The sequence below is a fragment of the Coregonus lavaretus genome (genome assembly GCF_964263955.1).
Source record: "Coregonus lavaretus genome assembly, chromosome: 12".
NCBI classification, from domain to species: Eukaryota; Metazoa; Chordata; class Actinopteri; order Salmoniformes; family Salmonidae; genus Coregonus; species Coregonus lavaretus.
This window is the reverse complement of record NC_139999.1, coordinates 15,546,603-15,570,799: the sequence shown is the minus strand read 5'-3', so window position 1 is coordinate 15,570,799 and position 24,197 is coordinate 15,546,603. Positions and strand designations below refer to the sequence as shown.

At 44.7% G+C, this 24,197-nt stretch overlaps 1 protein-coding gene across 1 annotated transcript in view; it reads left to right on the top strand.

Annotated features, from left to right (window-relative positions):
• The window catches only part of LOC311139011 (contactin-4-like), a 217,979-nt gene that overhangs the window by 124,887 nt on the left and 68,895 nt on the right, over positions 1-24,197 (top strand). The window contains exons 6-8 of the mRNA XM_084173839.1: positions 11,041-11,244; positions 22,994-23,096; positions 23,419-23,603. Of these exons, the coding sequence (XP_084029965.1) occupies positions 11,041-11,244; positions 22,994-23,096; positions 23,419-23,603 (492 nt within the window). The remainder of the gene's footprint in view (positions 1-11,040; positions 11,245-22,993; positions 23,097-23,418; positions 23,604-24,197) is intronic.

The following is a 24,197-nucleotide window of genomic DNA, read 5'->3' as shown; positions in this document are numbered from 1 at the left end:
GTGCAGTAAATAGCATTGTGTTGTTGTTGTCGTTGAGTGGTGTGGATGAGGTGAGTGTATTTCTAGGTGCCTATGCTATCTAGTTGGCTGTGTGTAAGCACCTCGTTCCTCTCTGCTGGACACCAGTCACACATCATGTCCCCAGGCTCCCGTGCCCCAGTACATAAACACAAATCCCTCAATGCCAGTGGGGATTTCATCCCTTGAGGAATACATTGCATGTCATCTGCTCTGCAAGGAAAAAATAACAATCCTGGAAAACAACACTCAGCTCAGTTCTGTTGTGTTGTGTTCTCAACACCAAGCTTGGGTAGCAGGCTTGTGCCTGTGCACTGAATACAGTGTTGTTGCTAACCATTATGCTTCAGCTTTCAGTGTTGCAAAAAATTTAACTCAACTGCAATGTGTTTTTCCTTCTCATGTTAGATTATTTAAGCTTGTGTATGATAAATTCTCTACGTCTTTTCAAAGGGATAGAAAATATTGCTTAAGTGAAATTGCAGCTGCTTGTGTGATTCTAATATTGCTTGCCTTAATGGTCGCTTCATTTGATAAGCTAAGAGATTGATGTAGAGTTGGCTGTCTGGAAGTGTGGTTATGGTACAATCCAATCAATAGATAGATATTTCCTTGACTCCTTGGAATGATTGCATTGATATACTGTCTTCTTTCTCAGATGTGCTTTGAACACAAATCCCTCTCATTTATATTGATTGACCTCAAGTGTATATGATAAAAGGATAGGGTGCCGATATGAAATTCTTTCTCTGTTTTTTTACCCTGCCCTTCTGTTGTGCTTTGACTTGCAGTAATACAGGTCTGTCATGGCATATACACCATGGATGAGGCACCATCTGAATCAGTGTTCTCAAACAGTTTAGATGGGGCACAACATTAATCATGTGTATTCTGTAACTCAAGGTCTTGTAGGGCCCATCACGATTATTGTGCTGTTAATGTTATTTTGCAATAATATTCTCTGATCTAAATATTTTATGCTTTTGCTATAATATTTTCTGATCTAAATCTTTTATACTTTTGCTATAATATATCTCAGATTTAAATCTGTCATCACTATGCTTCTGATCTATTTATCATGTCTAGTTCTAAATGATCTTTGCTCATCATACACTCAGACCTGTCTAGCCCCGGACAACATGAGATGGGCAGCCAATGGCCAGACTGGTCTTATCAACCTACACCTTCCAGTCATTTGCTTATAAGTCATCCTATAATTTCAAATATATATATGTGATATTTTTTCAGTATCAGTATGATTTTATGTCAAAGACACTGAGGTTCAAAAGCACAGACTAATACTTTGCTGATGGGGTTTTAACTCAAAAGCATCAAATTTCAATTTTTGGATCTTGTGGTATGGATTGAAGTGGTCATTTAAATGAACATGATCATTACCAATTTTGTGAGATTAAATAATAACAATGATATTTTGACATTGGCTGTTCTTTTTTGCTGAAGGTCAATGTCTGCATGCAGAGCCTACCTGCTCCTGCTAGTCAGCAGAAGAGAGACAGGCAGGGAGACAGGGGTGGGTGCAGTTCAGGAACGACACAGCCTGCCAAGCCAGATAGAAGCGCAGACAGAGCTGCACACAGGCTGAGCATGGAGCTGCCTGTCTCCACAGATGCACTTCCTGTTTTGACAGGCCAATGTTCTAGCATTGGGAACATGCTGGGGATGTATTGTAATCATAGAAGAAAACAGCCTGATTTGGAGCAGACACAGTCGTGCTTACATGATATTATTAGCATTGTTGATTATGGTATTTTAATGAGAATGTTATATATGATACTCTCTGTTTGCTGAATGTGTTGCTAGTGTTTCCAGAAATGTGCAGTGGACACTCAAATGATCTTCACTGTACTCCCACAGTCAGAGAAGCCAGAGAGGCTGAAAGGCTGTCACTTCCGCTCTCTCTCAAAACACACTAGATTAATGGGCTGCCTGTGTGACCTAGCCTTGGTCTTTGTATTACTCAACGACTGTGTTTAGTCCTGGACCGGATGCAGCTGACCTCCATTTTCTAATGGAGAGAGACCTTTTAGGGGCACTCAAGACTGAAATCACTTGTGCGCTTCCACTAAGAAAAGGGATGCTGCATTGTGTAACCCCTGGTTCATTTTGTTCTAAGACCCCAGGCTTTGAGAACACAGAGCATGTGCACTCTGTCTACTCATGTACATGAACAGAACGTAGGGAAGAGGATAATTCTTGTAGCCTGGAGCAAACTTGGGAGCACTGCACTTTGTAACACAATTGGAGTGGCAGTACTTTCAGGGGGTATTTCTCATGTAGGCTGGATGGAATTGTTTTCAGCAGAGCGGAGAGGCAGTCTCTTGGAGGAGGACCTAGTTCTATGAATCAGTGGACATTGACTGGACCAAATCTAGGGTGAAGCTGTTGTGTAATTTTGTCTTATTTTGAGTCTCACCAGACTGTTGGACATGCTAGGACCTCTAGTCAGAGAAACTGACTTGTAATATTTCAGAGAAACCGAGAAATGAGTTTCTGACCCCTCCATGGGTTATCCAACAGCTCCACACATGTCACTTCCTCCTTGTGTCTGGGGATATATTAAACTTTGAATACGACTATTAGTAACCTTTTTGTTTAAAGTTTGTTTATTGTTCACGCAGCACGCCTGGATGCTGTTGCCTGTGTTTGTAGCACGGTAATAAAAAATGCATATTGTTGTCACAGTGAGCTTTACATGTATTATTAATACCAGATGATCAGGCAGCAGATTGTCATGATTAATATTCTTTGAAAGCATTGACACTGATAATGCATGATGGAGATATAAACACAACCCCCCCTCCTCAGAATTAACACATCAGTATTAACATTGATAGAGCTCATAACTCTGACTAACTGATATGTCCTTATAATACACCTTAGCAACCCTATTGTAATGATAGATGGGTTGTTTTGTCTGTTGATGCAGGCCTATGCTGCACATGTTGTTCACCCATGTCATAATTATTCCCTATGTTGTTTTTATAGCACGCTGACTCCGCAGGGGGATCCCAGGGGGCTCTGCCACTGGGTTCAGTGTAGAATGAGCAGAGGCCTGCCATCTTGCTGTGTGTAGATATGAATCACATTAGTTACTTTGAACAAAGCCAAGAGGTTGGTTGGGTTTTAATTGTTGGCTCAGAACACTGACACTAATACACACATAAAGGATTGCATGTGTAAGCAATACACAAATAAAGTAATGCGTGGGCAAGCATTTCCAATCATTTGTCATTAAGCACTATTTATATTCTGTAATCTGGATGCACATTGAAGGGAATAATTACACTGTGAGGACTGAGCACGCCCCCATTCTCATCGACGGGGCTGTAGTGGAACAGGTTGAGAGCTTCAAGTTCCTTGGTGTCCACATCACCAACGAACTATCATGGTCCAAACACACCAAGACAGTCGTGAAGAGGGCACGACAAAGCCTATTCCCCCTCAGGAGACTAAAAAGATTTGGCATGGGTCCTCAGATCCTCAAAAAATTCTACAGCTGCACCATCGAGAGCATCCTGACTGGTTGCATCACCGCCTGGTATGGCAACTGCTTGGCCTCTGACCGCAAGGCACTACAGAGGGTAGTGCGTACGGCCCAGTACATCACTGGGGCAAAGCTCCCTGCCATCCAGGACCTCTATACCAGGCGGTGTCAGAGGAAGGCCCTCAAAATTGTCAAAGACTCCAGCCACCCTAGTCATAGACTGTTCTCTCTGCTACCGCACGGCAAGCGGTACCGGAGTGCCAAGTCTAGGTCCAAAAGACTTCTCAACAGCTTCTACCCCCAAGCCATAAGACTCCTGAACAGCTAATCATGGCTACCCGGAATATTTGCACTGCCCCCCCACCCCATCCTTTTTACGCTGCTGCTACTCTGTTAAGTATTTATGCATAGTCACTTTAACTCTACCCACATGTACATATTACCTCAACTACCTCAACTAGCCGGTGCCCCCGCACATTGACTATGCAACGGTACCCCCCTGTATATATAGCCTCCCTACTGTCACTTTATTTTACTGTATATATAGCCTCCCTACTGTCACTTTATTTTACTTCTGCTCTTTTTTTCTCAACACTTTTTTGTTGTTGTTTTATTCTTACTTTTTTTGTTTAAAATAAATGCACTGTTGGTTAAGGGCTGTAAGTAAGCATTTCACTGTAATGTCTGCACCTGTTGTATTCGGCGCATGTGACCAATAAAATTTGATTTGATTTGAATTTGATTTAGCGCTTTGATGATGAATCAACATATTATATATTTGATGATGACTTTTGTGTTTTGGGAAGAATGGATGTTTCCACATTTTGTTGTGTTACAGCCTGAATTTAAAATGAATTAAATTGAGATTTTTGGTCACTGACCTACACACAATACCCCATAATGTCAAAGTGGAATACTATTTTTTGAATTTTTTGCTAATTAATTACAAATTAAAAGCTAAAATGTCTTGAGTCAATAAGTATTCAACCCCTTTGTTATGGCAAGCCTAAATAAGTTCAGGAGTAAAAATGTGCTTAACAAGTCACATAATAAATTGCATTGACTAATTCTGTGTGCAATAATAGTGTTTAACATACTTTTTTAATGACTACCTAGTTGAGCAGGGAAATTCAAACACCGATTCAACCACAAAGACCAGGGAGGTTTTCCAATGCCTCGCAAAGAAGGGCACCTATTGGTAGATGGGTAAAAATAAAATAAAAAGCAGACATTGAATATCCCTTTGAGCATGGTGAAGTTATGAATTACACTTTGGATGGTGTATCAATACACCCAGTCACTACAAAGATACAGCCATCCTCCCAAACTCAGTTGCCGGAGAGGAAGGAAACCTCTCAGGGATTTCACCTTGAGGCCAATGGTGACTTTAAACAGTTACAGAGTTTAATGGCTTTGATAGGAGAAAACTGAGGATGGATCAACAACATTGTAGTTACTCCACAATATAAACCTAATTGACAGAGTGAAAAGAAGGAAGCCTGTACAGAATAAAAAATATTCAAAATATTCCTGTTTGCAACAAGGCACTAAAATAATATTGCAAAAAATGTGGCGAAGCAATTAGCTTTTTGTCCTAAATACAAAGTGTTATGTTTGGGGCAAATCCAATACAACACATTACTGAGTAGCACTCTCCATATTTTCAAGCAGAGTGGTGGCTGCATCATGTTATGGGTATGCTTGTAATCGTTAAGGACTGGGGAGTTTTTCAGGATAAAAAATAAACATAATTGGAGGTAAGTACAGGCAAAATCCTGTAAAAAATCAGTCTGCTTTCCACCAGACACTGGGAGATGAATTCACCGTTCAACACTACACCAAAACTAAACTGAAGTTGCTTACCAAGAAGACAGTGAATGTTCCTGAGTGGCCAAGTTACAGTTTTGACTTAAATCTGCTTGAAAATCTATGGCAGGACTTGAAAATGGTTGTCTAGCAATTATCAACAAACAATTTGACAGAGCTTGAAGAATTTTGAAAATAATAATGGGCAAATGTTGCACAATCCAGGTGTGGAAAGCTCGTAGCGACTTACCCAGAAAGAATCACAGCTGTAATCGCTGCCAAAGGTGCTTCTACAAAGGGTGTGAATACTTATGTAAATGAGATATTTCTGTATTTCATTTTCAATAAATAAATATGCCATTTAGCAGACGCTTTTATCCAAAGCGACTTACAGTCATGCGTGCATATATATATATATATTTTTTTGTGTATGGGTGGTCCCGGGGATCAAACCCACTACCTTGGCGTTACAAGCGCCGTGCTCTACCAGCTGAGCTACAGAGGACCACAATAAATGAGCTAACATTTCTAAAAAATGTTGCTTTCAGTCATACAGTATGTTATTTTCCCTGAGTGTGACAGAAATGAATTGTATGCTACATTCTGTATTGGAGACTTACGACACAGCTGTGTTGTCTTAAAGTATGTCCGATTTTATTTTGGAGAATTGCTTAGTGTCTCCGTCTTCTTACATCATTTTTACATTTTCACAAATTATTTACGATATACTTGCTGGTCTCTGTTTTTGCGGATCTCTTAATTTCATTGCGACTTCTCCGAAGCATTGTGTAAACCCAGCAGTCTAGATACACACTGCGGTATAATTTGTCAGCAGTCTAGATACACACCGCGCTATAATTTGTCAGCATCTCACAAGCCTCTCGGGAGACTCCTCAAAGTGGAAACTCCTCTCTTCTCAAACGTATAATCTCTTAGAATATGCCCACACTCTACAGAATGCTTTATCTACAGGTAACTGACAAAATAAAAGTAAACACTTGAGTAAATGAGGGATACAAAGTATATTGAAAGAAGGTGCTTCCACACAGGTGTCGTTGCTGAGTTAATTAAGCAATTAACATCCCATCATGCTTAAGGTCATGTATAAAAGTACTCAGTTGCTCATTATTTTAGCGTGTGTGTGTGTGTTTGGTGTTACTGTCCTTGTGGGGACCAGAAGTCCTCAGGAGGATAGTAAAACAAGGGAAAGTCTGACAAGTGGGAACATTTCGCCAGTCCCCACAAGGAAAAATTCTATTTTATGCTTAAGAATTAGGGTTAGGGTTAGGCTTGTGCATGCGCATGCATCACCAGATCTCAACCCAATTGAACACTTATGGGAGATTCTGGAGCGGAGCCTAAGACAGCGTTTTCCACCACCATCAACAAAACACCAAATTATGGAATTTTTTGTGGAAGAATGGTGTCGCATCCCTCCAATAGAGTTCCAGAAACGTGTAGAATCTATGCCAAGGGGCATTGAAGCTGTTCTGGCAGCTTGTGGTGGCCCAACGCCATATTAAGACACGTTATGTTGGTGTTTCCTTTATTTCGTCAGTTATCTGTATCTAGCATTCATAATCGCACACATTATGGTGTGGTAAAAATCTGAGGAATTTTCTGCAACTTGGAGATTGTTTCTAGTCTTTTTACTTTCTTTGGCCTGTGTGATTGTCATTTTGTTTGTTGAAAATAAACATGATCAAGCAATTTATCAGCTGTGTGAAATGTACTGTAAATAAAATGTGACTTGACTTTACTATTTATTATTTGCCCGTTTGAGCGGGTTTGCTGGCTGGCAGGCCTTGATCGTCATATTAATGAGTGAGCTAATTTCCTGTTGCTATGGTAGTCATGCAACACTGTTTACATTATGGAATAATTATTGATGCGTTAGGTAAATATTGATTTCAGTCTCCATCTCAATTTAGTCTTAAGTCTAAATATTAGTTGAAGTCAAACGCCCTCTGTCACATTATGCAAATGAATTATCCTCTATTCGACCTGCAATAACCAATTACAGGTTTTTGAGAATATATTTCAGTTATGTTTCCTAGTCTTGTTCAACACTGAATTATCATTACATTTTATTGCTCTGCCATTATTTTCCCATACTGTAGTCAACATGAAACTTATAAGTTGTAAACACTTGTGTGAGCAGGTGCAAGCACAACCCATGAGCAATGGAGAGGAAACGAGCCAAAACAATATGCCTTGTCCTGCCTTGGAGAGCAGAGTGGTCCATGTCTCTGTGGTCCTCTCCCCTCCTCTCCGCGTGCTGTGCCGTCACCTTCTGTGTTCCTCTATACACTCAGGACTCTGACAAAACACACTTCTGAAAAGGCTGATTGGCCTGCTCTGATTCATGCTGTAGCCTATACAGTGAGGGAAAAAAGTATTTGATCCCCTGCTGATTTTGTACGTTTGCCCACTGACAAAGACATGATCAGTCTATAATTTTAATGGTAGGTCTATTTGACCCCAAAGAAATCCAGAAAAACGCATGTAAAAAATGTAATAAATTGATTTGCATTTTAATGAGGGAAATAAGTATTTGACCCCTCTGCAAAACATGACTTAGTACTTGGTGGCAAAACCCTTGTTGGCAATCACAGAGGTCAGACATTTCTTGTAGTTGGCCACCAGGTTTGCACAAATCTCAGGAGGGATTTTGTTCCACTCCTCTTCTCCAAGTCATTAAGGTTTCGAGGCTGACGTTTGGCAACTCGAACCTTCAGCTCCCTCCACAGATTTTCTATGGGATTAAGGTCTGGAGACTGGCTAGACCACTCCAGGACCTTAATGTGCTTCTTCTTGAGCCACTCCTTTGTTGCCTTGGCCGTGTGTTTTGGGTCATTGTCATGCTGGAATACCCATCTACAACCCATTTTCAATGCCCTGGCTGAGGAAAGGAGGTTCTCACCCAAGTTTTGACAGTACATGGCCCCGTCCATCATCCCTTTGATGCAGTGAAGTTGTCCTGTCCCCCACCCCCAAAGCATAATGTTTCCACCTCCATGTTTGACGGTGGGGATGGTGTTCTTGGGGTCATAGGCACAGCATTCCTCCTCCTCCAAACACGACGAGTTGAGTTGATGCCAAATAGCTCGATTTTGGTCTCATCTGACCACACTTTCACCCAGTTCTCCTCTGAATCATTCAGATGTTCATTGGCAAACTTCAGACGGCCCTGTATATGTGCTTTCTTGAGCAGGGGGACCTTGCGGGCGCTGCAGGATTTCAGTCCTTCACGGCGTAATGTGTTACCAATTGTTTTCTTGGTGACTATGGTCCCATCTGCCTTGAGATCATTGACAAGATCCTCCCGTGTAGTTCTGGGCTGATTCCTCACCGTTCTCATGATCATTGCAACTCCACGAGGTGAGATCTTGCATGGAGCCCCAGGCTGAGGGAGATTGACAGTTCTTTTGTGTTTCTTCCATTTGCGAATAATCGCACCAACTGTTGTCACCTTCTCACCAAGCTGCTTGGCGATGGTCTTGTAGCCCATTCCAGCCTTGTGTAGGTCTACAATCTTGTCCCTGACATCCTTGGAGAGCTCTTTGGTCTTGGCCATGGTGGAGAGTTTGGAATCTGATTGATTGATTGCTTCTGTGGACAGGTGTCTTTTATACAGGTAACAAGCTGAGATTAGGAGCACTCTCAGCTCGTTACCTGTATAAAATACATCTGGGAGCCAGAAATCTTTCTGATTGAGAGGGGGTCAAATACTTATTTCCCTCATTAAAATGCAAATCAATTTATAACATTTTTGACATGCGTTTTTCTGGATTTTTTTGTTGTTATTCTGTCTCTCACTGTTCAAATAAACCTACCATTAAAATTATAGACTGATCATGTCTTTGTCAGTGGGCAAACGTACAAAATCAGCAGGGGATCAAATACTTTTTTTCCTCACTGTACTTACTCCTGACTGTGAGCGAGCTGCATCATGCATCGAAGCCTGCTGTGATAAATGACCAGGCAGATAGAAAAGGTAAAGGAGGAATCCTTCAAGACTGTTTTGTTTAATTACCAACCAGCTAACAAGTGAATGGGTTTGATTAGGCTCAGCGGGAAAAGGTACGTGCCTGTCAATTAGAAGGCCTGGAACACTCAGGCCGCCTGCCACTGATTAGAATGTCAGAACATTCAGAAATAATCATTTGTCCCTGAAAGCTTCAAACGAGAGCTCGGCAACAGAAAAAAATAACATGACCCTGAAAGCAGTATTCTTGATAAGCACCCCAGCTGAGATCAAACTGTCACGAATCACGATGCGTCTTACACTGGCTCTGTCTATCATTTGTTCCTTGCAGTAGGTCGAAGCCTAAAAGTATGGTTTAGCTGTAGGGTACAGCATGTTTAATGGGATCACAGCTGATTTTACATACCTTTTAAATTACATGGTGATGATGATGATGATGGTGGTGATGATGATGATGGTGATGATGATGATGATGTTGGTGGTGATAATAATGACGATGATGGTGGTTGATGATGGTGGTGATGGTGATGCTCTTGGTGATGACACATTCAAAGTCCTGGTGGGAACAGTGAGCTTGGATTAACACAAAACATTACAAAAGATGCAGAATGGGAGAGGATTTTCAAGAATGTACAGTATTTCAGTTGTCTCTGTCACGCATACAAATGAATGAACATTTCCTTTTTTTTTTTACACCTCTGTGAATCCTTTCGGCCTAAGGAGCCGAAGTCTCTAGGCACAGAAAGTAAATGAATCACCAGACGAATAGCCAAACAAAGTGTCTATCACAAAGGTCAGTCTTCAAAATGTGTGTTTTGTTCTTTTTGAAAGACTCAAACCACAAAAGATGTGACATTAAAAAGATGCTGACATTTACAGTAAGAGAATGACTGGAGAGACCCACCTGACAGTTACTAGCCAACATGATGCTCGTTATCCTGTGAATCACAGCAGATCTGAGATCCTGCCTTGTCCTGTGATCCTACAAATGTACTGTATACTATATGTTGTATTGTTATTTTTACGATCATGGTAAGAGTTATTTTAATATTTACTTACATGTACAATTAACCTAGTATTTTGTGACGATGCCGGCTCAAGCCCATCGTCCCTTAGAAATCAGGCCTATCGCTTATGCATTCCCCAAATAATGTATTATCTTGCGCTGTCGTGTCAAGAAAACCATAATTTTTTGTAATGTTACTCTGCTGTCCAACTGTGTGCTACAAAAACAAAACCCTAACTAGGCTTCCTGGTTGGTCATTCTTAACAACTTAGAATTGCATGTTTAAAGTTGGTTTGCTCTGTGAAATAAAACATTCAGCCAATCTCAAGGCCTTGTATTATCTACAAAATGTCCTCTGATTTCGTCAAAATGCAATATGTTTTTTTTTTTTACAATATAAACCCTGCCACAAAACAATATTAATTTTGAAATGTGTCCAGAAAATTACAGCACCTCCTAACTCATCACACTCGAGCAATCATTAATTTTCACCCTAGCGTGTAGCTCTGTGGGGTTTCTGCAACCCCTTTGGAGGGTGAAGAATCAAACAACCCCACACACCTGCTACACCACCAAATCAATTCCAACCAGACAAAACTGGTATTCTCCCTATTCTCCTGTGGTATTATTCTAATAAGGAGAGTCAGCGTGGCCCTGGAACCCTGGTGTAATTTTAGTTGTATTTGATCTCAAACATTTATTCTCCTTTCTCCACAGATCTGACATTCTCCTGGATTTTTAATGAGTATCCCTCGTTTGTGAAGCAGGACACACGACGCTTTATCTCCCAGGAGACGGGGAATCTATACATTGCTAAAGTGGAGCCTTCTGATGTGGGCAACTACACCTGTGTGGTGACCAATACTGTCACCAAAACCAGAGTCCAGGGCCCGCCCACGCCTCTGGTGCTGCGCAGTGATGGTGAGATCCAGTTCTATGACAACCACTTACAACCTATCAAAACAGTATATTCCTATTTCATATGTTCATTTCCTGGCTGTTGTGCTGTGTAATGTGTACAATACTATCACATTAGAATAGTGTCATTTGTTCACAATCAGTAGATGAAATGTCAGTAATATTAAAATACACTAATCTACCATGAATAGATAATACAGTCGTGGTCAAAAGTTTTGAGAATGAAACAAATAATAATTTTCACAAAGTCTGCTGCCTCAGTTTTATGATGGCAATTTGCATATACTCCAGAATGTCATGAAGAGTGATCAGATGAATTGCAATTCATTGCAAAGTCCCTCTTTGCCATGAAAATGAACTTAATCCCCAAAAAACATTTCCACTGCATTTCAGCCCTGCCACAAAAGGACCAGCTGACATCATGTCAGTGATTCTCTCGTTAACACAGGTGAGAGTGTTGACGAGGACAAGGCTGGAGATCACTCTGTCATGCTGATTGAGTTAGAATAACAGACTGGAAGCTTTAAAAGGAGGGTGGTGCTTGAAATCATTGTTCTTCCTATGTTAACCATGGTTACCTGCAAGGAAACACGTGCCGTCATCATTGCTTTGCACAAAAAGGGCTTCACAGGCAAGGATATTGCTGCTAGTAAGATTGCACCTAAATCAACCATTTATCGGATCATCAAGAACTTCAAGGAGAGAGGTTCAATTGTTGTGAAGAAGGCGTCAGGGTGCCCAAGAAAGTCCAGCAAGCGCCAGGACCATCTCCTAAAGTTGATTCAGCTGCGGGATCGGTGCACCACCAGTGCAGAGCTTGCTCAGGAATGGCAGCAGGCAGGTGTGAGTGCATCTGCACGCACAGTGAGGCAAAGACTTTTGGAGGATGGCCTGGTGTCAAGAAGGGCAGCAAAGAAGCCACTTCTCTCCAGGAAAAACATCAGGGACAGACTGATATTCTGCAAAAGGTACAGGGATTGGATTGCTGAGGACTGGGGTAAAGTCATTTTCTCTGATGAATCCCCTTTCCGATTGTTTGGGGCATCCGGAAAACACCTTGTCCGGAGAAGACAAGGTGAGCGCTACCATCAGTCCTGTGTCATGCCAACAGTAAAGCATCCTGAGACCATTCATGTGTGGGGTTGCTTCTCAGCCAAGGGAGTGGGCTCACTCACAATTTTGCCTAAGAACACAGCCATGAATAAAGAATGGTACCAACACATCCTCCGAGAGCAACTTCTCCCAACCATCCAAGAACAGTTTGGTGACGACCAATGCCTTTTCCAGCATGATGGAGCACCTTGCCATAAGGCAAAAGTGATAACTAAGTGGCTCGGGGAACAAAACATTGACATTTTGGGTCCATGGCCAGGAAACTCCCCAGACCTTAATCCCATTGAGAACTTGTGGTCGATCCTCAAGAGGCGGGTGGACAAACAAAAACCCACAAATTCTGACAAGCTCCAAGCATTGATTATGCAAGAATAGGCTGCCATCAGTCAGGATGTGGCCCAGAAGTTATTTGACAGCATGCCAGGGCGGATTGCACAGGTCTTGAAAAAGAAGGGTCAACACTGCAAATATTTACTCTTTGCATAAACTTAATGTAATTGTCAATAAAAGCCTTTGACACTTATGGAATGCTTGTAATTATACTTCAGTATACCATAGTAACATCTGACAAAAATATCTCATAACACTGAAGCAGCGAACTTTGTGAAGACCAATACTTGTGTCATTCTCAAAACTTTTGACCACGACTATACATATCAGAATCATTTTATCCCTGCGTAGTGTTAAAACTGGTTGAGTAGTGTAGTGGTTGGGCAAAAACTGGTTGAATCAATGTTGTTTCCACGTCATTTCAACTAAAAAATTCAATGTGATGACGTTTTATCAACATGGTAAACTGTTTGGATTTGCAAAATACAACAGGTGTAGACCTAACAGTGAAATGCTTACTTACAAGACCTAACCAACAATGCAGTTTTAAGAGAAATTAGTGTTAGGTAAACGATAGATAAGTAAACAATAGATAAGTAAAAAATAAAAGCAGTAAAATAACAGTAAAAATAACAGTAGCGAGGCAATATACAGGGGGTACCGGTACAGAGTCAATGTGTGGGGGCACCGGTTGGTCGAGGTAATTGCGGTAATATGTACATGAAGGTATAGTTAAAGTGACTATGCATAGATAGTAAACGGATAGAAGCAGCAGCGTAAAAGAGGGGTGGGGGTGGGGGGGGATTACGACGACACAATGCAAATAGTCCGGGTAGCCATTTGATTACCTGTTCAGGAGTCTTATGGCTTGGGGGTAGAAGCTGTTTTGAAGCCTTTTGGACCTAGACTTGGTACCGCTTGCCGTGCTGTAGCAGAGAGAACAGTCTATGACTAGGGTGGCTGTAGTCTTTGACAATTTATAGAGCCTTCCTCTGACACCACCTGGTATAGAGGTCTTGGATGGCAGAAAGCTTGGCCCCAGTGATGTACTGGGCCGTACGCACTACCTTCTGTAGTGCCTTGCGGTCGGAGGCCGAGCAGTTGCCATACCAGGCAGTGATGCAACCAGTCAGGATGCTCTCGATGGTGCAGCTGTATAACTTTTTGAGGATCTGCGGACCCATACCTAATCTTTTCAGTCTCCTGATGGGGAATAGGCTTTGTCGTGCCCTCTTCACGACTGTCTTGGTGTGTTTGGACCATGATAGTTTGTTGGTGATGTGGACACCAAGGAACTTGAAGCTCTCAACCTGCTCCACTACAGCCCCATCAATGAGAATGGGGGCGTGCTCGGTCCTCTTCTTTTTCCTGTAATCCACAATCATCTCCTTTGTCTTGATCACGCTGAGGGAGAGGTTGTTATCCTGGCACCACACAGCCAGGTCTCTGACCTCCTCCCTATAGACTGTTTCATCATTGTCAGTGATCAGGCCTTCCACTGTTGTGTTGTCGGCAAACTTAATGATGGTGTTGGAGTCGTACCTGGCCATGCAGTCATGTGTGAACAGGGAGTACATGAGGGGACTGAGCACGCACCCCTGAGGGGCCCCCATGTTGAGGATCAGCGTGGCAGATGTGTTGATACCTACCCTTACCACCTGGGGGCGGCCCGTCAGGAAGTCCAGGATCCAGTTGCAGAGGGAGGTGTTTAGTCCCAAGGTCCTTAGCTTAGTGATGAGCTTTGAGGGCACTAAGGTGTTGAATGCGGCGCTGTAGTCAATGAATAGCATTCTCACGTAGGTGTTCCTTTTGTCCAGGTGGGAAAGGGCAGTGTGGAGTGTAATAGGGATTGCATCATCTGTGGATCTGTTTGTGTGGTATGCAAATTGGAGTGGGTCTAGGGTTTCTGGGATAATGGTGTTGATATGAGCCATGACCAGCCTTTCAAAGCACTTCATGGCTACAGACGTGAGTGCTACAGGTCTGTAGTCATTTAGGCAGGTTACCTTAGTGTTCTTTGGCACAGGGACTATGGTGGTCTGATTGAAACATGTTGGTATTACAGACTCAGTCAGGGACATGTCAGTGAAGACACTTGCAACTTGGTCAGCGCATGCTCGGAGTACACGTCCTGGTAATCTGTCTGGTCCTGCGGCCTTGTGAATGTTGACCTGTTTCAAGGTTTTACTCACATCGGCTACGGAGAGCGTGATCACACAGTTGTCCGGAACAGCTGATGCTCTCATGCATGCCTCAGTGTTGCTTGCCTCGAAGCGAGCATAGAAGTGATTTAGCTCGTCTGGTAGGCTCGTGTCACTGGGCAGCTCGCAGCTGTGCTTCCCTTTGTAGTCTGTAATAGTTTGCCATCCCTGCCACATCCGACGAGCGTCGGAGCCGGTGTAGTACGATTCATCCTTAGTCCTGTATTGACGCTTTGCCTGTTTGATGTTTCGTCTGAGGGCATAGCGGGATTTCTTATAAGCGTCCGGGTTAGAGTTCTGTTCCTTGAAAGCGGCAGCTCTACCCTTTAGCTCAGTGCGGATTTTGCCTGTAATCCATGGCTTCTGGTTGGGGTATGTACGTACGGTCACTGTGGGCACGACGTCATCGATGCACTTATTGATGAAGCCAGTGACTGATGTGGTGTACTCCTCAATGCCATCGGAAGAATCCCGGAACATATTCCATATTTTTGCATATTTTTTCACCCAAATTTTTATCTACATCCAATGGCATTGTGACATTTTCTGTTGATTTCACGCTGAATTTACGTTAGTTGACAACTCAACCAAATGTAAATAAAAACTAGACGTTGAACTGACGTCTGCGCCCAGTGGGATGTTTCACAATCAGTAGATGAAATGTCAAGTATATTAAACTACACTACTCTACCATGAATAAATCATACATACAGTATATGAATAATTGTATCCCTGCATAGAATACATTAGTTAGATCACCCAGACAAATTACCTTTCCACTGGAGAGCCTTTGATGAGGCCAGCCTCAAGCACCACTGTGATGAGTGTGATAGAAGGAGTCAGGCGCAGGACGGTAATCACCGAATGCAGAGTTTATTCCGTCGTACACAAATAGCGCTGGATAGCGACAAACGAAACAGGCACAGGGTAAAATCTACCCTGGTAATACAAGGTAACGGTAGCTCCAACAATAACAGGCACAGGGGAAATATCTACCCCGGCAATAACAAGGTACGAGTAGCTCCACCGAGCTACACTACTCTCACGAATAAACAATCACCCACAAGGACCAAGCGGGCAGAGGGAACACTTATACACAGACTAATGAGGGGATAAGAACCAGGTGTGTGTAATTAACAAGACAAGACAAATGGAATGATGATATATGGAGCGGCAGTGGCTAGTAAGCCGGTGACGATGAACGCCGAAGCCTGCCCGAACATGGAGGGGAGGCAGCCTCGGCGGAAGTTGTGACAGTACCCTCCCACCCCCCTTGACGCGCAGCTCCAGCAGCGCGCTGACCCCGGCCTCAGGGACGGCCAGGAGGACGCGGAGCAGGGCGAGCCGGATGGCGACGGTGGAAATCCCGCAACAGGGAGGGATCGAGGTTATCCCTCACCGGGACCCAGAACCGTTCCTCCGGACCGTACCCCTCCCACTCCACGAGGTACTGAAGGCCCCCCACCCGACGCCTCGAATCCAGGATGGAACGGACAGAGTACGCCGGGGCCCCCTCGATGTCCAGAGGAGGTGGAGGAACCTTGCGCACCTCAGATTCCTGGAGCGGACCAACCACCACTGGCCTGATGAGAAACACATGAAATGAGGGGTTAATACGGTAATCAGGGGGAAGTAATAACCTATAAGTGACCTCGTTGATTCTCCTCAGGACTTTGAACGGCCCCACAAACCGCGGGCTCAGCTTCCGGCAGGGCAGGCAGAGGGGCAGATTCCGGGTCGAGAGCCAGACCCGATCCCCCGGTACGACGACCGGGGCCTCACTGTGGTGGCGGTCAGCGTTGGCCTTCTGACGACGCACGGCGCGCTGGAGGTGAACGTGGGACTCCGCAGTTTGCAGGGCCGTGGGGAGACCGGGCAGAGGAAGGAGGTGGCAGACTTGGAAAAGCGGTCCACAACGACCAGGATGTTGGTGTTACCTTGGGAGAGGGGAAGATCAGTCAATAATATCAACACTTAGGTGATACCATGGTCGTTGTGGAACTGGTAAAGGTTGTAACTTAACCACTGGGAGGTGCCTAGGTGCCTTACTCTGGGTGCACACCGAGCAGGAGGAGACATACACCCTCATGTCCTTAGACAAGGTAGCCACCAGTACTTTCTGGTCAGGCAGCGCACTGTACGACCGATACCTGGGTGACCAGAGGAGGGTGACATGTGTGCCCAGTAGATCAGACGATCACGGCTAAGAGCAGGCACATACCGCAGCCCAGCTGGACACTGAGGTGGAGATGGATCTGTGCGTAATGCCTGCTCTATATCCGCGTCCATCGCTCATACTACCGGCGCCACACTGCAGGAGGCCGGGAGTATGGGGGTGTTGTCTCTGGGCCTCTCCTCTGTGTCATAGAGCTGGGACAGTGCATCTGCCTTCACGTTCTTCGTACCCGGAATGTATGACAGTGTAAAATCAAACCGGGTGAAGAATAGGGCCCACCTGGCCTGGCGAGGATTTAGCCTCCTTGCTTCCAGGATATACTCCAGGTTACGGTGGTCCATCCAGACGAGGAAAGGGTGTTTCGCCCCTTCGAGCCAATGCCTCCACACGGTCAAAGCTCGGACAACAGCCAACAGCTCCCGATCACCAACGTCGTAGTTCTGCTCCGCCGGGCTGAGCTTCTTTGAGAAAAGGCACAGGGGCAGCGCTTTGGTGGCGTGCCCGAGCGCTGAGACAGGACAGCGCCTATCCCTACCTCGGACACATCCACCTCCACTACGAACGGTAGTGATGGATCGAGGTGGGCCAGTACCGGGGCTGAGGTGAACAGACCCCGCAGTTTGCTGAAGGCCAGGTCAGCCTCAGCAGACCAGCGGAGCCGGGACGGCCCACCCTTCAACAGGGATGTAATGGGAGCTGCGACCTTACCAAAGCCCCGGATAAACCTCCGATAGTAGTTGGCGAAGCCAAGGAAGCGCTGCACCTCCTTAACCGTGGTTGGAGTCAGCCAATTACGCATGGCTGAAATGTGATCTCCCTCCATCTCCACACCTGAGGTGGTAATGTGGTATCCGAGGAAGGAGACGGACTGCTGGAAAAAAACATACAGTTCTCTGCCTTGGCATAAAGGTAATTTTCCAACAGTCGGGCAAGCACTTTGCGAACCAGGGACACATGCTCGGCGCACGTAACAGAATACACCAGGATGTCATCAATGTAGACCACCACACCGCGACCAAACATGTCCCGAAACACCTCATTCACAAAGGACTGGAAGTCGGATGGAGCATTCATCAAACCGTAGGACATCACTAGGTATTCATAATGCCCCGTGGTTGTTCTGAATGCTGTCTTCCACTCATCCCCCTCCCGAACACGCACCAGGTTGTATGCACTACTGAGATCTAATTTGGTGAATAAGCGCGCCCCATGCATTGACTCAATCACTGAAGGAATGAGGGGGGATAGGATAACTAAATCTTATAGTCTCCTTGTTCAGTGATCGATAATCAATGCACGGGCGCAGACCACCGTCTTTCCTCTTCACAAAGAAGAAACTCGAGGAGGCGGGTGAAGTGGAGGGACGTATATACCCCTGGCCCAGGGACTCGGTGACGTATGTTTCCATAGCCTCCGTTTCAGCCCGCGACAGGGGGTACACATGACTCCTGACACGCAATCCCCCGCCCGATGAGGTGGAAATTTTGTCGCCTGTGTCTTAGAAAATGTGTGCGCCAGATCATGGTATTCGGGGGGGAATGCGCACGGTGGAGGTACCGTCTGGACTTTCCACCGTGGTTGCACCAACGGAAACACCTAGACACCTACCCTGACACTCGCGACCACCCTGTGAGAACCCTCTGTGGCCATGAGAAGGTGAGGTTGTGGAGTGCTAGCCAAGGGATACCTAATACCACAGGGAAAGCAGGAGACTCAATAATCAAAAAAGTTACCTGCTCACAATGAGTCTCCTGGGTGATCATGGTGACTGGTACAGTGACTTCCTTTACAGACCCGGACCCTAATGGTCGACTATCAAGTGCTCTGATGGGGAGTGGAATGGATAGGGGAACCAATGAAATGCCTTGACGGCATGAGAATGCCCTGTCCATAAAGTTCTCAGCTGTGCCTGAATCGACTAGCGCCTTACACTGGGGAACTACCATGTGATCGGGAAAGTTGATAGGTAGGGTACAGTGTGCAGCAGAGGGCTCTGAACGAGTGTGGGTGTTCGATACCTGGGGTGATGCGAGAGTGCCCTGCCTGCCGCCTCCAGGCCCAAAAGAGCGTTGACTACGACGTTTGGTGTACTGTCCCTTTGTGCCACCAGAGTTGCACTGTCGCTGTCGTCCTCCGCTCTCTCGGATGGCGGCTCCACCCAGCTCCATCAGCTCGGGATCCGAGTCGCCCGGGGTGGAAACGGGCAGACCCCTACAAGGACGTCCTCTGGCTGCCAGCAGGTTGCCCAAATGGATGGCCATGTCCACCAGTTTCGTGAAAGACAACATGGTGTCCCGGCAGGCTAGCAACCGTCGGACGTCCTCCCGCAGATGGCACCGGAAATGGTCGATCAGGGCCCGCTCGTTCCACCCGGAACCCGCTGTCAGAGTCCAAAACTCCAACGCAAAGTCCTGCGTGGTCCTCGTCCCCTGCCTCAGGTGGACCAGCCGCTCGCCCGCATCTCAACCCTCGGGCGGGTGATAGAGGCGAGCGAACTCCCCGTAGTCCTCCAACGCGGCTCCTCCTCCGTTCCAAACCACATTGGCCCACTCCAGGGCTTTCCCTGAGAGGCAGGAAACGAGGACGGACACCTTCTCCCGCTCCGATGGCGCCGGCCTGATGCTGGAGAAGTAAAGCTCCAGTTGGAGGAGGAATCCTTGGCAGAGCGCCGCCGTCCCGTCTAACGCCCGTGGTCAGGATATCTGGATCCCTCCGGGTGCTGGGGTGTAGGTGGCTGGATCCGGTTGGCCAGCTGGTCTCGACAGTTCGTGTCCTCTCCTCTCCAGGCATTGGACGACCTGAAGAACCCGATCCATCGCTTCCCCCAAGCTGGCCAGCATCGTGGAATGCTCCTGGACCCGTGCCACAACACCAGGCATGCACTCTTCTCCTGCTGACTCCATAGCGGGTGGGTGATTCTGTGATGAGTGTGATAGAAGGAGTCAGGCGCTGGAGGGTAGTCACCGAATGTAGAATTTATTCCGTCGTACACAAATAGCGCTGGAAAGTGACAAACGAAACAGGCACAGGGGAAAATCTACCCTGGCAATACAAGGTAACCGTAGCTCCAACAATAACAGGCACAGGGGAAAATCTACCCTGGCAATACAAGGTAACCGTAGCTCCAACAATAACAGGCACTGGGGAAATATCTACCCCGGCAATAACAAGGTACGAGTAGCTCCACCGAGCTACACTACTCTCACGAATAAACAATCACCCACAAGGACAAAGGGGACAGAGGGAACACTTATACATGGACTAATGAGGGGATAAGAACCAGGTGTGTGTAATGAACAAGACAAGACAAATGGAATGATGATATATGGAGCCCCAGTGGCTAGTAAGCCGGTGACGACGAACGCTGAAGCCTGCCCGAACAAGGAGGGGAGGCAGCCTCGGCGGAAGTTGTGACAACCACAACCATTGGCTAGTGGACTATCTTACATTTGCAAAGAAACAGCTAATTAACCTTTGGATTTCATTTGTATTCCTTAAAATCACTTGCCCTACTTTTCTTTTTCCTTCAACAAGTTTGTTTATTTCTTCTTCTTGCATGGCCTTGAGCAGATTTTTTTAATCCAACTGTTTAGACCTCAATCTGAAACCAGAAGAGTCCTTTTAACATGAACAAATATCAGTTATATTTTTCTAATGGTTATATCTAGCAAATATGTCAGGCACAAGTACATGTAGCGGACATGAGTCGGTCATGGTCACGGGATGAGGTAGCCCCGCCTGCAAACTTCAAAACCAGCGTCTGCCCTCTGCCCATGAGGGAATTTCCTCTTGGTCTAATGGTCTAATACGTTGGTTGTTCCTGTGGGAGTCCCTCGTTCATAACCCAGGTGTTACATTCAGTATGATAGCATGAAAACTACTACTACTAATTATTCATGCCTCTTAGATATGATCATGAGTAAATGAAGCCTCCCTATTGAATATGGTCCTTAAGACAACTGTAATTGGTTGAATCAGGGGAAACATTTATGTGTAGTCAGCCTACCTATCATTAAATAATGCCAAGGACAGTATAGTAGAATATTACAGTACATTACACTGACTGTGTCTAAGCAGTCAGGTGGGAATTGTTTAGATAAAACACTGCAGAAACAGTAGCATTTGAGGGTTATGTTTCAAATGCAGGACACTGAATCTCTGCTTGTCTGGAATCACTGCTTCTAGTGCATACTATTTTTTTTAGGATGCAGCATGAGAAGGTATCTGTTTTCTTTTAACCAACTTACCAAACCTACTGGTGTGACAATGAGACATCAACAATGAACCCTCCAGTCACACAGGGCACATTAGCTTCTGTCACCTCCTGAAGGTTATGGTATGAGACAGTGTTGTAGAACTCGAGTCCAGGACTCGGACTTGACTCGGACTCAAGTCACAATTTGCATGACTTGTGACTCGACTCGGACTCAACCAGTCATGACTTGGACTTGGACTCGACCAGTAGTGTTGTCAGAAAGTCTCTCTCCCTTGCATAATTCAACATGATAGCTACAACAGCAAACATCAGATAGCTACTGTATTAGCTATGAAGGGTTCTGGCTAGAACACTCTATGAAGGGTTTTACCAAGAACCCTTTTATCCTCTAAAGCAGGGTTCCCCAACTGGTGGCCCGCGTGCCGAATTTGGCCCGCGTGTAATTTTTTATATCTGTTCCAAGGTATTTACATGCATAATAGGGATATACAGTGCCTTCAGAAAGTATTCACATCTCTTACATTTTTCCACATTTTGTTTTGTTACAAAGTGGAATTAAAATGGATGTAATTATATAATTTTAAAGCAGTGATCTACACAAAATACTCTATAATGTTAAAATGGAAGAAAAATTTAACATTTGTAAAAACACTAATATATCTTGATTAGATAAGTATTCAACCCCCTGAGTCAATACTTTATAGAAGCACCTTTGGCAGCGATTACAGCTGTGAGTCTCTAGGGCTTTCCACACCTGGATTGTGAAATATTTGCCCATTATTCTTTTCAAAATTCTTCAAGCTCTGTCAAATTGGTTGTTGATCATTGCTAGACAACCATTTTTAGGTCTTGCCATTGATTTTCAAGCAGATTTAAGTCGAAACTATAACTCGGCCACTCAGGAACAATCACTGTCTTCTTGGTAAGCAACTCCAGTGTAGATTTGGTCTTGTGTTTTAGGTTATTGTCCTGCTGAAAGGTGAATTCATCTCCCAGTAAGGGAATTTATTTCAACCAACTTCTAACCTAAATACAATGACATGGTGATTTTTTTTATTTATTTCATGTTGAATTCAGGTTAGTTGACAACTCAACCAAATTGAAATCAAAACTAGATGTTGAACTGACATCTGTGCCCATTGGGCTTTGACTTACAAAGAACCCTCGTCTTCCGAAAAGGGTTATTCAGATGAAAACGGTTCTTGGTAGAACCCAATTCCTCCACAAAGAACCCTTTTGGAGAAAAAAAATTCTAATAGTGTAGGGACTTGGTACTCGACTCGGACTCAAGGTTTAGTGACTTGACTACATCACTGATTAGAGCCTCGTCCAGCTGTCTCATTTACCCATGGCTGATAGGGCCTCGGCTACCTGGCTGTATTAGACAATGGAGATACAGATCTGAATGAGCTTTCACGGTCAGTCAGGGAACCATCCAGATAACACATGCCTCACAAAATCAAGGAGATGAAATTGGCTTGTTTCTCCCATTTCAAGAGCCCATTTGGGCTGAGAAACCTCTGGAAATGTGATAGAGAATTGCAGATAATGAATACCAGCAACAATGAGAACCTGTTATTGGTGTTCCAAAATAACCACTTCTCAGGTATATGATTGTAATCGCTTAAAGGACATATGTAGGAAACGACATATCAGCAGTTATCTGTGTTGTTGTTTTTTGCTTTCTTATAATTGGTCGTGAATTTCTCTCCTCAGGTATAATGGGTGAATACGAGCCGAAGATCGAAGTTCAGTTTCCAGAGATTGTCCATGTAGCCAAAGGATTGACAGTGAAACTGGAATGTTTTGCATTAGGAAAGTAAGTATGCTCTGGGCTTGGTTAAACAGGCACACAAATACATGAAAAGCAAAAGGTTATTAACAAACAGCGAGACATTTTTCATGTATCACTGCATGCCTCCAACCCTCCTCTGGTTGAAGCTGGGCTGGACATCTGATATTTCTGGTAGAGTTGGGACTGAGACTCCTGGTTCACTAGCTGAATTATGTATTACCTACATGTCTGTTTTTCTGTCTGATCAACTGAATTTGGTGAGGTTGTGATATTACAAATGATTTGTGTTTTTAATATGACCACGCTACAAGGTTTCTCTACCTCTCTCCATTCCTCTTTCCTCCAGCCCTGTCCCCTCTATAAACTGGAATAGAGTGGATGGAATCCCCTTTTCTAGGAAGGTGGACGTGAGGAAAGCCAGCGGCGTTCTGGAAATCCCCTATTTCCAGCAGGAAGACACGGGCACATACGAGTGTGTGGCAGAGAACTCCAGGGGGAAGAACACTGTAAAAGGAAAGCTGTCTTTCTACGGTAGGTGATCCTGAACCACATGATTATTTGAACCAACGAATGCTGCATGTGTCAGCTTCACTCAGATTGAAAGGCATCAAAGGGAGACCTAACTGGGTTTAAAACACAGCCATCGGTAATCAACTGTGGCTCCGCCACTTTGCATGAGGGAGCATCGTTTAACAGCGCATCCCAAATTATTAAAGCCCCGGCGGCCATGATGCCTATAATATTTTGATCCAGATTAAAGCAATGATGAAGTGGATGAGGAGGAGACCTTGGACGTGACCTTGTGCATGGGACTTGTATTGCTCTCCACCAGATGGCATTGTGATTGACATCCAACTTGACTGGAGATCAAAGCTGTTAAATGTACTATACTTAGACCAGGGCCACATATGCTATCGGAATAGTCCGCAGTGCAGCATCTGGATGAAGAGGAGGAAGAGTAGTTGGGACGTTGATTGTTAGTTGTATTCATGTCTGTTTAATTCAGATAGAGTATTATTATTTTTTATTTTAGTAATTTAGCAGACGCTCTTATCCAGAGCGACTTACATTTTTTCATACTGGCCCCCCGTGGGAATCGAACCCACAACCCTGCCGTTGCAAGTG